This window comes from Neomonachus schauinslandi, chromosome 4 (genome assembly GCF_002201575.2).
Source record: "Neomonachus schauinslandi chromosome 4, ASM220157v2, whole genome shotgun sequence".
NCBI classification, from domain to species: Eukaryota; Metazoa; Chordata; class Mammalia; order Carnivora; family Phocidae; genus Neomonachus; species Neomonachus schauinslandi.
The window spans coordinates 12,196,019-12,213,049 of NC_058406.1; the positions used below are offsets into that span (position 1 = coordinate 12,196,019).

The 17,031-nt window shown below is 56.2% G+C and overlaps 1 protein-coding gene across 1 annotated transcript in view; it reads left to right on the top strand.

The window, feature by feature from the left end:
• The window catches only part of ARHGEF10L (Rho guanine nucleotide exchange factor 10 like), a 141,227-nt gene that overhangs the window by 45,102 nt on the left and 79,094 nt on the right, over window positions 1-17,031 (top strand). Inside the window, exons 2-4 of the mRNA XM_044913815.1 lie at window positions 7,260-7,339; window positions 12,704-12,892; window positions 13,673-13,706. Of these exons, the coding sequence (XP_044769750.1) occupies window positions 7,303-7,339; window positions 12,704-12,892; window positions 13,673-13,706 (260 nt within the window). The 5' untranslated portion in view covers window positions 7,260-7,302. The remainder of the gene's footprint in view (window positions 1-7,259; window positions 7,340-12,703; window positions 12,893-13,672; window positions 13,707-17,031) is intronic.

Here is a 17,031-nt window from a genome sequence, read left to right on the forward strand (position 1 = left end):
GCCCTGTTGCTAGAATGAGCGGGCCGGAGCCACGCTGGCGCTAAGTTGCCTGAGAGGGGGGCTTCTGGGGAAACTGAGGCTCGGAAGGGTAAAGAGGTGACACAAAGTCGGTGCTGCCCCCTTCTGGCCTCCAGACTGTGGGCCGTGGGGCCCCATCACATGAACCGCCCAGGACGTGGCTGAGGGTCTAGGACCCTCCAGGGGTGAGGGCAGGACAGTTCAGCCAGTAGTAGGAGGCTTTGCCCCCGGCCCTTCAGCCTGGAGCCTCTTGCCTGGGCTGGGTTTGCAGACAGAGCAGTTCATGCTGAGGAGGGAGGGGCCTGGGGACCCATCTGGGGCAGCCCTGTTTATATGCATGGTCTGGCAGCTTCTCCAGGCCGGCTCTGGTTTCCCAGGCAACAGCCCCCAGAGATCCCCCCCACCCAGGGGTGCCAAGTGGGTGGGCGCTTCTGCCCAGAGGCCTCCTCCCGGGGGCTGCGCCCCACCTGTCCTGCCTGGGGATCATTGACCAGGGGCACGCCTAGGAAGTCAATGGGGGAAGAAGGTTAGGGGGTGGGGATGCCTCCTCTGGGCTCGGACAGAGCCTCCATTGTCTGAGGCTTCAGCCTTTGACCAAGCCTCACCCCTGCCCATAGCCTGGAGGATGCTCCTCTTAGCGCCCTCCTCCCCCTTTCCGCTAGGGAAGCCCATTAAGTGGCCTGGCATCTAGTGGGTGGGGAGCTGGCCTCCTGGTCCCTCTGGCGTTTGGAGGCTGGGGAGGGGCAAGGAAGTTGCTCCCCCCACTCACCCATGCACTCACCCACCACTTGTTACCCGGCGTGTTACCCGGCGCATACTCTGCACTGGGGATCCTGTTTAGAACTAGCCCCGGCGGTCCTGCCCTGGCTTTCCCAGCTCACAGCCCAGGGACTCCCCGCTCAGGAGCTGCGTGGCCTTGGGAACATCCCTCAGACTCCGCCTCATCCATTAGAGGAATTAAATTAACATTTGATTTGATGAAACTGTTCAGCATGCTTGGTGCCAGGCCGTGGAGTGGCATCAGGGGATGTCAGCTGTCATTTTGAAGACGATCATTTCACGACCTCAAGGGTGGTGAGGGTCACAAAGGACAGGGCCGGCAGTCTGGTGGGCCGTTGGGCTGGACTTAGTGGGGCAGTCTGCAGAATGGGACGACTGTCCTCAAAGAGCAGCAGGAACTCCGGGCAGGGAACTAGCCTGTATTGAGACCCCACCAGTGGGGGTCAGATGTCATTTCATTTACACTTGCACAGGACAGTTGAGGACAGGAGGCCCCGAGGGGGGATAGCGTCCTGCCGTCTCACACGTCTCTCACCCGGGCTCTGGGCTCTGGACGTGTGCCTCTTTCCATCCGGCAGGAAGCCCACACCCACAGCTGCCCAGGCCTGGGGACACGCCGGCCTTATGGGTTCCACAGCGAGTAGGTCCCAGGCTGGTGAAGGTTCTCAGCCTCTGGGCTTAGCTCAGTGCCGTTCAGCGGCTGTTGTCCTGTGTGTGGGCTGGTGCTCTAGGCACGGAGATGGAAAGAAGTCATAATCCACTGGGGGGGGGGGGGGGGTGTGCTGTTATAATAGGGGCTGCACGTGTCCCAGAATCACTGTGCCCTTTGAAAATAGACTTTCCCTGGCTGCATCCCTGAGCTGTCAGAGTTGTGGGCTTGGAACACATGTATTTTTTTTTTTTTTTAAGCTTCACAGCCAGCTTTGGGAACCACTTCATGAAATGGGTCTGGAGAGGAGAACCTGGGTCTGGGTTTTGAAGGTTAAGTAGGAGTTTACTTGCTGGTTGTGAGCCGGAGTTCTACCCGGAAGGAATAAACAGCCTGAGCAAAAGGCCCAGGAATATAAAACAGTTGGCAAGGTCATGGGCCTGAAGGGCCTTTGTGAAGGCTGGAGCGGAGTTCCCAGTCAGGCAGGGGCCTGGGAGCAGCTGAGCCCCGAGAGAGGGCAGTGGAGAGGGGCAGGGGAGAGTCATTGAGGGCCTTGCTTGGGTCCTAGGCTTCCTTCTGAAGGCGACAAGGAAGGGTCTGAGGGTGTATGTGTTGTGGAATGGTCACTGTGGCAGCAGGGAGTCGGAGGCCGGTCAGCCAAGGGTCTGTCTGACAAAAGGCCAAAAGCCACAGAAACCTCTGGGAGGCCCAGTTGCTCGGAGGAGCCCTGGTCCTGACCAGCCCAAGCACCGGCTCTCGCTCTCCTGTCCCACACATTCCTCCTGGCTTCCAGGAGGCGCACATGGTGCCTCTGAGACCAGGCTTGAGGTGGGTGCCTGGGCCAGAACCTATTTCTTATTTGTCTCCAACCTTTCATATAGCAAGGCTGCCTGACTTGGATAGGCCAACACCTGCTGCTTCCCCAGTTTCTGGGACTGAATTTCTGCCTGTCTGGACCCCTGCCCACCCTCCCCTCTCCGCCCCTCCCCGATGGGCCTCTCTCTTCAGAGGCCAGCCCTCCTCGTCAGCTTCCCTGACTTTCAGGAGCCCTCCAGGGGTATTTCTCCAGGTCCCACCCAGGAAAGAGGGTTGGGGCCACTCAGTTTATAGGGGGTGGGAGATGGCTCAGAGTGGGGTGAGCTAGGGAGGAGAGGCAGGTGCAGGCTGGCGGAGGGTTTCCGACTGGGCCTCTGGGCTGGATGGACCTTGAACTCTAGAGGGAGGAGGAACTGATAAGCTCTTGGATTAAATTAGAGCCGGGAAGACACCTGATCTGGTGAGCAGGGCTGCAGGGGGTGGAGGGAAGTGCTCATTGCTGGCTGCTCTGAGCAAGCTGGGTGGTCTGGGTCACTGAGCTTACCCCGCTGGGGCCCACCCTGCAGCCCGGGAGCTGGGGCTTCTTCCCTGGCTCCTCTGTATCTCGCCCTGCCTGAATGTGGCCGAAAAGTACAGCCTCCCACTAGCTGTTCTGCCCAGTGTAGCCGGAAAGAGCACTGTTCAGGGGGTCTGCCTGCCTGTCCGGCCTTGGCAGTTGTTTTCAAAGAGCTGGCCCCCCATGAGAAAAAAGTCCTCTATGACCCTGCTGCCCAAGCGTAGCCCAGATCTAGCAACAGATGTCACCCTTTACCTGCTGCCCTAAGGTCTCTGCCTCTGCAGAGGGTGAGTTGTGGCCCCTTCCCTCCGAGGCTCGGCTTCCACACCTGAAAAGCCAGAACAGAGCCGTGTTCAGCATAAGGGCTTCCTGGTTCTGACCTGCTGTGATGTTTTTGCCTTAATGTTCTTTTTAAAATAATGGGAACAGTTATTTTTGTTGTCCCTTCTTATAATGCTCACCTGAGCCCAACACTATTGCTGTCTGCGTGGGTTTCCTTCTGGGCCTTTTCCTCTGTGCACTCTTCAAGCATAATCCGAACCGCTTCTGTACTCTGTGGGCCACCAGCCGGACGGTCTCTTTTGCCAGAGACTGTCCTGGCAGGAAGGTTCTGGAGCCCTTTTCAGAGAGAGAGGCTCATTTCAGGGACATCACAACACCTTTTTTCTGACTCAGGCTCCCACCTTGAGAGCTCCCAGACCATGCGTAGCTCAAGGAAGACTTAAAAAAAAAAAAAAAATAGGAAATAGCCAAGTGACTCCACCTGTTAGCTTAAGCATGGTCACTCCCATGACCTGGCTCCTTGCTTGTAGCAGCCTGGGAAATAGTCTGCACGGGATCTGTCATGCCCATTTTACAGAGGGGAAGCCCAAGGCTGTGAGAGGCTGAGGACAGGCCTGTGGTTGCACCGAGAGGAGAGACAGAGCCCAGCCTGCAGGCGGATCCGGCTGCCCCAGGTGCTTTCCCCAGTTCCCCATAGTGTGAAGTCCGCCTGTGAACCTCCCGCGGGGGCGCTTCCACTCCTGGGGTATGGAATCCAGGCACAGGGTCCCGATTGCTGTCTCCCATTTTGGTGCTTACAGCTTCAAGGGTGGGCATCTTGGCGCTGACTGAGCCTCCTGGCGGTGTGTGGTTGGCCCCAGGTATGCTGCTGGGAGCCCCATGGGGCAGGTAGTGAGACCCCCTTTGTACACTCGTGAGGCTCAGTTCACCTGCTAGTGGAGATGAGACTCCAAACTGAGTCCCCAGCTCCCAGGGTGGAGCTGTGCTCACCACAGCCTGTGTTATGAGTGTGAATGACAGCCATATACCAGTGTGACCCGGGGACCCTTCCAAGAGCTTTACATGTATTTACTCTTAATTGTCTTAATAACCTGGTGAGGTGCTACTTTTTATTTATTTTATTTTATTTTAGGGAGAGAGAGAGAGGTGGGGCAGAGAGAGAGGGAGAGAGAGAATCTAAGCAGATTCCATGTCCAATGCAGAGCCTGACGTGAGGTTCTTTCTCACAACCCTAAGATCATGACCTGAGCCAAAATCAAAATCAAAAGTTGGATGTTTAATTGACTGAGCCACCCTGGTGCCCGAGGTATCTACTTTTTAGTCCCCGTTTTGCAGATGAGTAAACTGAGGCCCAGAGATGGAGGCTAAGTAACTCATCCAAGGTGTCATAGCTCCTGAGTGGGGGGACCCAGGTGCTGTCAGGTATCCTGAACTTTTTCCTAAGTGTTGTGCCATGAGGATCTGTGGTGGTGGTGATGGTTGTCCTGAGAGACCCCTGCTCCCTTACCTGCATCCTTCTGAGGCTAGGGGCACGTGTGTACAGATGGTGGCCACAGGGCTGTGGGTGTGCATGGGGCTTGTGGGTTCGTGTCCTTGCCTGGGGACCTCACTGCCCCAGGTTAGCCTGTAGCAGACACCCCCAGATTCTAGCCCCAAAGTCCAGAGAGGCAGTGTGGTTAGAGGAGGGAGAAGAGGGTTTGGGGCCAAGGCCCCCACTGAATCCTCATGTTGGCATCTGTTCCCTTGCCTCTGTGACCTCAGGCAGATCCCTCCTTCTCTGTGCCTTGGTTTCCTCATCTGGAAATACCATAGGGCAGATAAAGCTTTGGGCTGCATAAATGCTGGTGTCTCTCTTCCTTGCTGGGGAAAGCCCTGGGCTTGGATCAGGGGGCAGGAATCAACCCTAAAGGGTGAGGAAAAAGGGGAGGACAGCTTTCTGGCCTGGAGGGAAAGGATCCTGGGTTTCTGCATCATCAAAAAATTGTAGGGGCACCTGGGTGGCTCAGTCCTTAGGCGTCTGCGTTCCGCTCAGGTCATGATCCCAGGGTCCTGGGATTGGGCCCTGCATCGGGGGGGGAGCCTGCTTCTCCCCCTCCCCCCCCCCCCCCCCCCCAGCTTGTGTGCTCTCTCTCGCTGTGTCTCTCTCTGTCAAATAAATAAAATCTTAAAAAAAAATTGTATCTGAGCAGCAGTTTGCATACGGGCTGGGGCTAGGTGCCTCCCTTTTCCCTCCTGTAAAATGGGCCTCAGTCTCCCTGCTCCTTCCTAAGTGGTTCCGAATGAGCCCCAGGGAGAAGGACCCTGTATGAAGAGGGCTGTATGGCTGTTGTCGGATCTTTCGACTCGCAAGGGAATTTGCAGCCATTTTAGTTTGTTTCCCAAAGCCCTCTGCTGAAGATAAAATTTTAGTCTTGACAGTTTTTAGAGCGATGCTATGAGGCAGAGCCACCTACTTAGTGGAAAGTAATTTGCGTTCAACCGAAATGAGAATTGCAATTCTCCTCTTTGACCCGGCCGGTCCACTTCTAGGCACATGCCCTACAGGCTCTTGTATCCATTTGCTTAAGGCCTTGTGTATGGAGGACGTTAAACCCCGGGAACCCCTCAGTGCCCAGTGGTAGAGATTACATCAGTTATGGTATATCCAAAAAAAAAAAAAAAAATCCCCACAGTGCGCGGCCATTCAGAAGAATGAGGCTGATGTCTATGTCCTGGTGTGAAATGATCACCAAGGTTCTTAAGCTTTAAAAAAAAGAAGGTATAGCACAGCAAGTGCAGGGATCACCCCCCCCGCCCCCTGCCGTGTGAAACAAGACACGTACACAGATACGGGGATAAGCAGGCTCACTTATGGAACGTTCAGGACTCCCAAGGACCTAGTGAAGGCAGTCACTTCGGGGGATTGGGGTGGACTGTGCACCCTTACGTCGTCTGGGTTTTGAGAGGCCCTGGAGTATGGTTACCTAATGAGCGCAGCCTCGGGGGCCCACGGCCTGGGTTCAAACCCCGGCTCTGCCCCTTAGTAGATGTGTGATCTTGGGCAACTTACTTAACCACTCTGGGCCTCATTTTCTCATAGTTTGGATTAATAGCTGTTAATATTTGTAAAGTGCTGCGAATAGCATCTGAGACATAGTAGGCATTATGGGAATGTTTGCTGTTATTACTTAATTGCCATTTAAGTGCTTTCTATGTTTATTTAGGAAGCTAGTTAAGAAAAATAAAGGCTTTAGGATTGGAGAGGAGAACTGGCATCAGCCAGTTTGTGGTAGGGGCTGATTGGACTGGACGGCTCATGCTTTCCCTCCAGGACTGATTCTCCCCTCCACAGAAAGGTCTAGAAGGACAGCTCCTAGCTCAGGATCAGAGGTGCCAGGGCAGAGTGGGGAGAGCCCTTTCCCTCACCACTTGGACTTCTGGCGAGGTTGGCCGCAGGCCCTGGGAAGCCCAGTACAGCCCCCACTTTGAGGCCAGGGATAACTGTGCTCCCAGCTCCAAGCTTTTGGGATTCTGCCCCTACCTCTGGCCATCTGCCTCTCTGTATCCCTTTACTTCCTATATACCCAGGTGCTAAGGCCAGTGGCCCCTCGCCAGTTGGCCAACCCTGTGGGGCAGGACGGGGAGAGACAGAGAGTGAATGGTCTTCAGCGGGGCTGCAGGCGGGGCTGGTGTGAGGAGCCGGACTCCAGGGAGCTGTGGTCACTGGGGGGCCAGGACGAGGAAGTGTCCGGCCACGTCCATGATAGTTCAGGCATGATCCAGCCTCTGGAACACAGGGGCCGGAGCATGATCCTGACCTCTGGGGCTGGATTTCCCCTGCAAGCCAGATGGGAGGAAGGGGCTTGTCTAGTGGGCCCCACTAGGGTGCCCGGGGTCGCTGGGCACTGAGCAAAAGGAAGGTCTGTGGTGGTACGAGTTTTCTGGGAAGATGTGGTTACAGCGCTGCCGTGGCTGGTTTTCTGGGTTAATGATTTATGGTGGGGTGGGGGCTGGGCCCTTTCTGGCTCCTTCCTGTGCTCCGAGAGCTGCTGGGGAAGGAGTGGGAGAGCTGGTGGGCTGGAGAGCACAGGTCTTGAGCCAATGACCCCTCTCTGCTTGTTGAAACTTTGCCCTTGAACTGCATCTAATTAGATTTCTGGCCTTTTTTTTTTTTTACAGGTGAGCGGCTGGGACAGTGCTGGTTTGAGCTGGACCTTGTCTGATGGCTTCCTCCACCCCTCCTCCACAGGCTGCCATAGGTACCGTACCCCAGGCTTCCTATTCATTCCCTCCTCTGAATGGGCCACGGGGCTGGTGGAGGGCACTAGCTTTGGAGCAGGCTGACCCTGGGTGTGAATCCTGCTCTGCTGGTGCTTAGCTCTCCTTCTCACAGAGCAGGCTCCAGACCAGTGGTGATTCTTTACCTAAGATCCCCTGGAGATTTTAAACCTTTTTTCTTTTTTTAAAGATTTTTTTATTTATTCATTTGAGACACAGAGATACAGAGAGAGAGAGAGAGAGAGGGAGAGAGCATGAGCAGGGAGAGAGGCAGAGGGAGAGGGAGAAGCAGGCTCCCCGCTGAGCAGGAAGCCCGATGCGGGGCTCGATCCCAGGACGCTGGGATCATGACCTGAGCCGAAGGCAGACGCTTAACCATCTGAGCCACCCAGGCGCCCTAAACCTTTTTCTTTTTTTTAAAGATTTTATTTATTTATTTATTTGTTTTATTATTTTATTTATTTATTTGAGAGAGAGAGTGGGTGAGAGAGAGAGAGAGAGCGCAAGCTGGGGTCGGGGATGGGGAGAGGCAGAGGGAGAGAAAGAAGCAGACTTCCCGCTGAGCAGGGAGCCCGATGCGGGGCTCGATCCCAGGACCCCGAGATCATGACCTGAGCTGAGGGCAGACGCTTAACCGACTGAGCCACCGGGGCGCCCCTGGAGATTTTAAACTTTTAAGACCACAACCCATAGACATGACGACAGGAGTGTTGTGTGCTTGGGGGTGAAGCTCATGAACTGAGGGCGGCGAGGGTTGAGGGGAAGGGCCTGGCCTGTCCACCTCTATCCGCCAGTGTGCTGAGGCCGGGTCGTCTAGTGGAGGCAGGGTCGCCAGAGTTATCGGGGAACAAAAAAGAAGATGAGGAAAGACCCACACGTATGCTGAAACGTTATTTGTTGTTAATCTGAAATGGAATTTGCTGTCCGCTAGTTTCTCTGACAGTAACCCTGGCAGTGGGGCCTCGGACACCGTAGGTGGAATCCGGGCTCCCCTGCCCCAGAGGACCTGGACACCCTTTACCCTCATCTCTCTTGCCTGCCTCACCTGCAGTGAGCTCCTTGACGCTGAGGGGCCGTGTCTTACTCCTCTTTGAACCTCCTGGCCCCGGGGCTGCTGGGAACTCCCTGGATGCGGGAGTGACGGTGACCATATCCATTGACGTCCCTCCTGCACACAGCCTGTGGCCAGTTGCTCCGAGGGCCAGGCCTGTGACTGGGAAGGCCCGTGCATCTCCTTAAGCGTCTGCCTTCAGGCCCAGGGCTGCGCTCTGACTCAAGGCAGTAATCATAATAATCATAAGCATAACAAAGATAATGGTAATGATGTTGTGGTCCTGACAATGAGCTGGACTATTACCAGCAGTGAGCACAGGCCTCACACCAGGCACTCTACATAGGTCGGTTCATTCAGCCCTCCTGTCCGGTGTCCGGCCTCCCCACCAGCCCGAGAGCTGGTCGCTGTTCTTGTCCTTGTTGTAAGTCAGGAAGCTGCAGCCTGGGGGATACAGTAACCCCGTGTTCATCTGGTCAGCGTCTAGGAGAGCTGGGGTTGGAGCCTGGTGGTCTGACTGTGACACGCTAGTCACCACGTGATACTGGCCGGGTGCACAAGATCCCCGCTGGGACTCTGGCGGATTCAAGTGGGAGGGGCCAAGGGCACTGAGGGTCAGGGTGGATCTATATCTGGTAGCCCAAAATAGTGGGTGGGGACTTTGTAGTCATTCATTCCAGCATTTTTAAACTTCTGTTTTACTTTATTTTTTTAAAGATTTATTTATTTGAGAGAGAGAGAGTGCGCGCACGTGAGAGTGAGTGCGGGGGGAGGGGCAGAGGGAGAGGGAGAGAAGCAGACTCCCTGCTGAGATCATGCCCTGAGCTGAAACCAAGAGTTGGATGTTTAACCGACTGAGCCACCCAGGCTCCCCAGTATTTTGAACTTTTAAAACCATGACCCATAGGGGCTCCTGGGTGGCTCAGTCGGTTAAGCATCTGCCTTTGGCTCAGGTCATGATCTCAAGGTCCTGGGATCAAGTCCCGCATCAGGCTCCCTGCTCAGTGGGGAGCCTGCTTCTCCCTCTGCCTGCCGCTCCCCCTGCTTGTGCTCTCTCTCTCTGTCAAATGGATGAATGAAATCTTTAAAAAATAAAATAAAAAAGTAAAACCACAACCCATAGGCATGAGAACAGGAATGTGTGTGTGTGTGTGTGTGTGTGTGTTCAGCAGACTTATTGTGTGCCTACCGTGTGCTGGGCACTATAGCAGATGCTGGGGATATAATAGTGAGCAAAACAGACTAGAATCCCTCATGAGCTTATGTTCTAGTTAGGACACAGTAAAATGAATGAAAGCATGGAACATCACTGCTGACAAGGGCCATAGAGAAAAGTAAAGCAGGCAAGGCCATCAGGGAGTCCCAGGGTGTCTCTATGGGCAGTTTTGGTCATGGCAGCCTCATCTGGAGATGACCTGGAGTAAAGACCTGAAGGAGGTGAGAGCAGGAGAAGACACCTGGGGAAGAACATTCTGGACCGCAGGATGGAAAGTGCAAAGGTCCTGAGGCTAGAGCACATCTGGCACATTCACGGTGCAGCGGGGAGACCAGTGTGCCTGCAGTGGAGTGAGTGAGGGGAGAGTGGTAGAAGATTCTACACCCCCTGTATGTGTGTGGATATGTATATGTAAACTGAAACAGAACTGTCAAAACCATATCAAAAGTAATACCAAATGTAGCTTTATTAATATTATAATAAAATATTTAAAAATATCTCAAGTAATTCATAAATGAAACAAAATGCCACCTTGGTATCCCCTAATTGATTTTTTGACCCACCAGTGGGTTGAGGACTGTCATTTGAAAACCATTAATTCAGCTTCCAACTCAACCCCTGGATTTCCTTTATTAATTCATCATTTTGGGGCCGAGTGTCCAAGGGCTCAGCTAACTTCCCGAAGGCAACAGGGCTCAGTGAAGAATGTAGGATGGGAACAAAGACAAAACGGGTTCAGAGCCGGCTCCCCGCCTACTAGCCGTAGGACTGCGGGTGCATCATTTTGCCGCTCGAATCTCTGTGGTCTCGTCATGTCCAGTGGGGGTGGTCGTGAGGCTTACACCAGGAGCTGTGTGGGGCTCATTTCAGGCTCTCAGCCTGGGTTTGTGTCTCTGACCTGGGGAAGGAGCTTCCTCCACCGGCCACATCACTGCCTGGAGGAGTTCACCCCTGCTGATGTTGGCCTAAGCTGTCCCCAAAGCTCCCAGGAGGAGAGGGGGACCCCCACCTCAGAGGACCCTGTCTGGGGAGGGGGGAAGGCTGAGCTCTGGGCTTCAGCTGCACTCTAGCAGCTGGGGAAGGGGCTTTGTGAATTTGATACATTTGCACCTGGAATGTTCTCTATAAAATCCCAGGTCCCTGTGGGGGAGGGATTGGATTTTTCTAGTCCAAGAGACTGCTAGAATTGGGTATGCCCATCCATCCGTCCTCTGCTGTTCCATCCAGCCGTCTGTTTACTCCATCCGCCTTCCTGCCTGCCTACTCATCCTTCCAGCTCTGAGCACCTGTTGGGGCTGAGTCCACAGACACGGGCTAGGCAGTCCTGTCTTCAAGGATTCTGGCTGGGAGGGGCCGCACTTACAACAGGTGTTCTTGTGTAATGCGTACCCACACCAGGCACTCGGCCAAGGGCTACACCTACCCTGGCGGCTCCCAGGTAGGGGTGATTTTGTCCCCCAGGGGACATTGAGCAATGTCTGGAGACATTTGTGGTTGTCACAACTGGAGGGTAGTACCCGCTTCTAACGGGTAGAGGCCAGGGATGCTTCCGTACATCCTGCATGGCCCCCACCACGAAGACCCTGGGGCCCCAGAGTCAACAGTGGCAGGGCTGGGAAACACTGACCTACTTCCCAGTTCACGTTCACCTCGGCCTTGTGGGGTGGGTGCTGTTTTTATTCTCCAGTTTATGGAGGGAGAAACCAAGCTTCCAAGAGGTGGAGAGACTTGCTCAGAACCACACAGCGGGTAGGGGGCCCAGATGGGACCAAAGCACATGCTCTACATCCTGTGGCATGAGCTACAGCAGGACTGGAGGGGTGGTCAGCTTTGCAAACTTTTTTTTTAAAGACTTTATTTATTTATTCGAGAGAAAGAGAGAGAGTGCACGAGCATGAGTGAACATGAGCGGGGAGGAGTGGGGAGGAGCCAGGAGGAGCCGGGAGGAGGGGCAGGGGGAGAGGAGAGGAGGGGCAGGGGGACAAGCAGACTCTCTGTTGAGCAGGGCTCAATCCCAGGACCCCGGGATCATGACCTGAGCCAGAGGCAGACACTTAACTGACTGAGCCACCCAGGCGCCCCAGCTTTGCAGACTTTTAAAACCAGCCCACCTTGTCCTTTGGTTTTGGAGAGAGTTAGCACGAAGTAGGGGAATGGCATAGTGAACCCCTGAGGTTCTGTCCAGCTCCAGGCTCGAGGAAGGAAGTCCTCCGGGGAAGAAGACGGGGGACCTCAACTTGGTGAAGTGGGTGTAGAGGTGAGAGCCCGTTAAACTCTTTAGGGCAGAGAATCCAGTCCTTTTCTTAACAGAAGTTGCTGAGTTTCTACTGCGGGCCAGGCCATGACCCGTCCCCTTAAAGGGGACAGTAGAAAGGACTCTTAGGCATCTGAGATCGGCCGGGGAAGACAAACCAGCACAAAACACATCTTTGCAGGTTATACAGGGATGGAGGTAGAAAACAAGGGGCTGAGACAGAGGGGGGCCATGGTGGGGGCGGGGCTCTGCTTCACTTGAGCTTTGATGGACGGCAGGAGGGCATGTCCGTGAAGGGGATCTGGGGGCGCAGGCTCCTCGTCCTGCCCCAGCAGGTCTGCACTCTGGTCCCTGTAAGCTGGTTTCCTTCGGGCTCCAGACACCCAGGCAGCTGCGCTTTATGTGGCTGTGCCGTGTGCAGGACAAGCGTGTGTGGGAAAGGCACACAGGCACATGCACAGGGAGCGACACACGGAGGTGTGTGCCCACACGCACATGCCCAGATGCAGTTAAAAGCCCCCTTGCTAAAAAATGGGGAAATCGGAAACAACATGATAGATGTACGTTCAAGCGCAGCTGTGCGCCCGTTCACCGTTTAGGCTTTGCTCCCTCCTCTCTGTCCACTGCTCACCTGCTTACAGCCCTCACCAACCACGGGTCACCTCTTGAGCACAGGGAGGCCAGCTGGCCCGGGCAGGGGTCTACTCGAGGCCCTGGGAACTGCCCTCGTGCCCTCTCTCAGGCCCGCAGAAGCTCCCCCGCTGTAGCCATCTTCCTTGACCAAGCCCCAGACCCAGCGGCTGTTAACTCCTCCTCCCTTCCAGGAGATCAGCTGGTTCTGGGAGGCCCCGGCCCCTCCCCCGAGGCGGAGGACGACCCTGGAGAGGCTTTTGAGTTTGAGGACAGTGATGATGACAAGGACACCAGCGCTGGCCTGGGTGTCCCAGGCGTGGCTTCAGAGAAGGACATCGATGACGCCCCACTGATCCACTTGGACTCCGCCCCCATCACTGGTAAGGTGTTTTTGGGAGCCTTGGGTCCTCCCATTTCCGGGCCTCTGGGGCTACAGAGAGCTGAGAAGCCTGGTGGAAGCTCTAGGCTCCCAGGGATGCCTCCCAGCTCCTCCACGATCCCCAGAAGCAGGAAGGGAAAAACCATTGAGAAGTTGCATTCCATGGCTTCCCTTGGGAACTGGAGATTCCAAGCATTCCTGCAGCATCTGGCGCACTTTGACACATTGGTCATGGAAGTGGTTGGCCCCTAGTTGGGCTTTGGACACAGTTGCTGCCCGGGGCTTGTGTCTCCGAAGCCCCTCTTTCCCAGCAGCTTCTCCCAGGGAGTCACACCAGCCAGAGAAGCCACCTCCCAGAGGTCCCGGTGGCCCTAGGGTTGGGAGTGCCCTGATAAGGCGGTGTTAAATGGCAGCTTCTGGGCTCTTGTATTGTGTCATCTGGGAGAGACTGGGGACCGGCCTAGCAGGAACTTCCTGCAGGCCTGGGGACAAGGGGCTCCTTGAGGAGCTGGGGGTGGGGGGCAGGCCCAGAGCAGGCAGGGCAGCTGGTTCTGGTCGGATTTGGGATGTGGGAGTGGAGGTGCTATAAGTAGGCTAGGTAGGGGAGCTTAATGACAGTCCAGTGGCGGGGGGAAGGGAGGCAGGACCCCAGCAGGCACCCAGGTTGGCCCAGGCCCCGTCTCTGGCACCCCAGGGAGGCTGGGAAAGGGGGCGGGGATGGACTGAGTCCATAGGGACCAGCCTCAGGCCTGACAGGCTCTCCTCTGCTCTCTTCCCACAGACCCAGACTCAGCAGCCTCCCCACCCCAGACACAGTAAGTGGGCCTTGTTCCTTTGCTTTGGTGGTTGGAGAAAGAGGAGACACTGGGCAGGAGGTATGGGGGAGGGTGGTGCTGTGCCCAGGACCGCTCGGACTTTGGCTGGGGATCCATCAGCCGTTCCCCTCTGTGGCCTCCCAAGCAGCTCGGGGGTGAGCTGCACATCTGGGGCTTGGGGGCCACAAAAGCAGAGGCCTCTTGGGGTTTGCTCACCGCTGCTTGCTGCCTGGCTTTGGGGACCTGGGTGCTTAGAGAGTCCTCCTTTAGGGGAATCCTTAGTGGTGGATCTAGGCCCTGGGGTCCTGGCTTTAAATACTGGCCACTCTGGCAGGGGGAGGGGTCTTTGTCTCTTGGTGTGCAGAGCCAGGGGGCCTGATTCTCAAGCGGGTGTCACCCAGGTGGAGAGCTCAGAGATGCAGCTTCCCTCCCTGGGCCCCTGGAGCCAAGACAGATCTGGATTCAAGGGCAGGAGTCCCTGTATTTGCCATCCGGAGTGGGTGGGCCCTGGGAGGGTTTCTGCAGGGCCAGAGGTAGGGATCGGCCTCTCCTCCCTGGTTGGGGACCTGAAATGAATCAGCAGCCCTGCACCTCTGCAGGGGAGTTCTCATCTCCCAGGGGTTAGAGCCCTCCAGGGTGGGCCAGGAAGGAAGCTAGCCAGAAATTCAGTCTAGTGGGGGATGCAGACACAGGAGAATGGCCCAGAGAAGAATGCTCAGAGAACTGGGACACCGATGGGAGGGGGCCCAGGCGGAGAGCTCAGGGAGAGGGGAGGCTCGAGGAGGAGCGGTTACTGGAGGAAGCTACTGGCAGAAGCAGGGGGCTGGGAAGGGGAGTGGGCCGTGAGCAAGCGCACCACAAGCCTCGAGGCCACCCTCCTGGAGAACCCCATTGCCCACTCAGGGTCAGGATCTCGGCAGCCCGGCCCATCCCTGCCCAGCTTCTCCCTGTAATTCCTGGAGGCCAGACTGGGTGTCTGGCTGGGGCTGGTGCAGTGCTGAGGTGGTGACTGGTGGCCCAGAGAGCTAGGGCCGTTTACCATGTTGTTATCATCAGCCCGCTGGTCAAGTAGCTCAGAGAGTGTTTCCAGGAGAGGGGCCCAGCCTCTGCCTTGAACCCACTGCCCACTTACCTGTCCTCAGGCTCGCCCTGGAGCAGCCCCAGCCCCCTCGAACACCATCTCTTGGCAGCACCAGGGAGTGAGCTCTGGAGGTTCAAATCCCCACTTAGCTGGGTGGCTTTGGGCTGCCTGGGAACCTCTCTGAGCCCCAGTTTCCCTGTTTGTACGATGGAAGTAATACCATCTAGAGCATCCTGTGAATTAGGAGATGCTGGTCGAAGGATGTACCAGATAGGCTCCCTGTCCTGTTCCGGCTGGGTGTTTCCAGTGATGGGGCGGGAGGGACGGAGACTGTGTGCTCAGAGCCTCCGCCTCTCGGGCTGGGCCTGCGTTGCCGGGTGGGTCTCGCCAACATCTGGCTTGAATAAATGTCACTTTTGAGTTCCCTAACTGGGCCAACACTGGATCCTGGCAGGGGTCCTCAGAAGCCTCCCGGCCTGCCCTTAGTTTCACAGATGCGGAGATTGGGAGCAGGACTTGTCCAAGGCCACACTGTGAGATGCTGGCAGCCTTGGACTCCTCATCCAGTGCTCTCTGTGTGCTCCCAGCTGCACCCTCCTTTCTAGATCTCTGTTTACTTCAGTTCCAGCGCCTTCCCTTGGTGGTGATTTTCCACTCTGGAATCCTCGGGGAGAAGAATCCATTCAGATCACCATCCTTCTCCTTGTTATCCAAGAGAAAGGGGAAAAAAATTGCTTTCCTTTTTTTTCTTTTTTTTTAGACTTTCCTAAAGGTAGTCACTAAGCAAACACTGCTTTGAAAAAGCAAACCACCCAGTGGAGGACATTTCACCAAATCTCCCTGCATTTCCTCCATGGCCCCTGCCCAGAGGTTTGGAAATGGCCCTGGGCTTTGCCTGGCTGCCTACCTGGCCTCTGGGGACTCTTGACGACAGAGTTAGAATAACTGCCCAGATCCTGGCAGAGCTGCAGCCCCCGGGTGACCTCATCCCCCTCAGGGTACTCACCCCCAGCTAGGTAGGGAAGCAGGGCCAGTCCTCATCCCACGTCCCCGTGGTGAGCCGCCAGGCAGGAGCGTGGTGTGGAAGTGAGGGCTGGAGTCTGGGTCCTGGGACACCCGGGAATTTGGGCTCCGAGCCACATGGAGCTGGCTTCAAGTCTTTCTCTGCGTTAGCTGTGCATCTTTGAGCAAGTGGCTTCCTGTCCCGAGCCTCACTTCTGATCAGTGACATGGGGATAGTCAGTCTCCTTTCTTGCAGGCTTCTGCACCTGGGGGCTGGGTGTTTGACCACAGCACTGCCCTCCAGGGATGTGCTGGGGACTCCAGGTCCGGACCCAGAACCTCAGACTTTGGCTCATGGTGGGGGGGTGGTGGTGGTGGTGTGGCCGGCTGCATATGGACGATCTGACTGTGTGTGTGTTTACTGGTGTGAGCATTTTGACTGCTAAGAGATTTACCTTTGCCTCCTAGTTCTTAGGAGAGTAGTTTGTAAACAGTAGGTTCCGGAGATCCCACCTGGGGAGCCAAGCAGAGTGTCCACAGCATGTGATTCTGGGCGAGGCCCCTTCCCATAAAATGGGAGCAGAGTAAAAACAGCCCCCTCCCCTCTGGGGGAAGGATGTGAAGGTGTGTCCCCCCCAGCCCCCTCGCACAGGCCTGGGACGTGGGTGTTTAGGGTGGGGGAGTGGGGTCTTACGTTTGCTGCTGGGTCCTCACGGCTTAGCACACTGCCCCCGGGGGGAGTACTGAAGGCATCGTGTTGCATGAATGACGGGCATAGGAGGCAACTTTCAGTGTCTCCATGAAGAGGAGGAGAAGGAGGAACAGTGTGGAAATGGGGTCTCGGAACCTGGGCTCTGAGTCTGGCTCCGACAGGGGCCGGGACGGAGGCCGGTGGGAGGCAGGCTCCGAGTGGCCGGGTGGCCTGTCCCACCAAAGCTAAGTGCGCCACGCAAATGATCTCCTCTCCCAGCACCGCAGCCCTAGGAGATGGGGTGATTGGTCTTGCCCACTTTTTCGAAGAGGACCCGAGGCTGGAATTGAAGTGGCTCAGCCGAGAATTTGTGGGGCTGGAGCGTGGCCCGTGGGCCCCCACAGCCGTCAGCTGGAACCTGTGGGGTTGGCCGTGCCTGGTGGACTTGGAAGCGCATGCGCTCAAGCACCCTGCGCTCTCCCTGGGGGCGTCTGGCTGAAGAAGCCGCCCAGAGCACCAGTGGTTGCTGGAACAAGGGCGTGTGGGTCGCT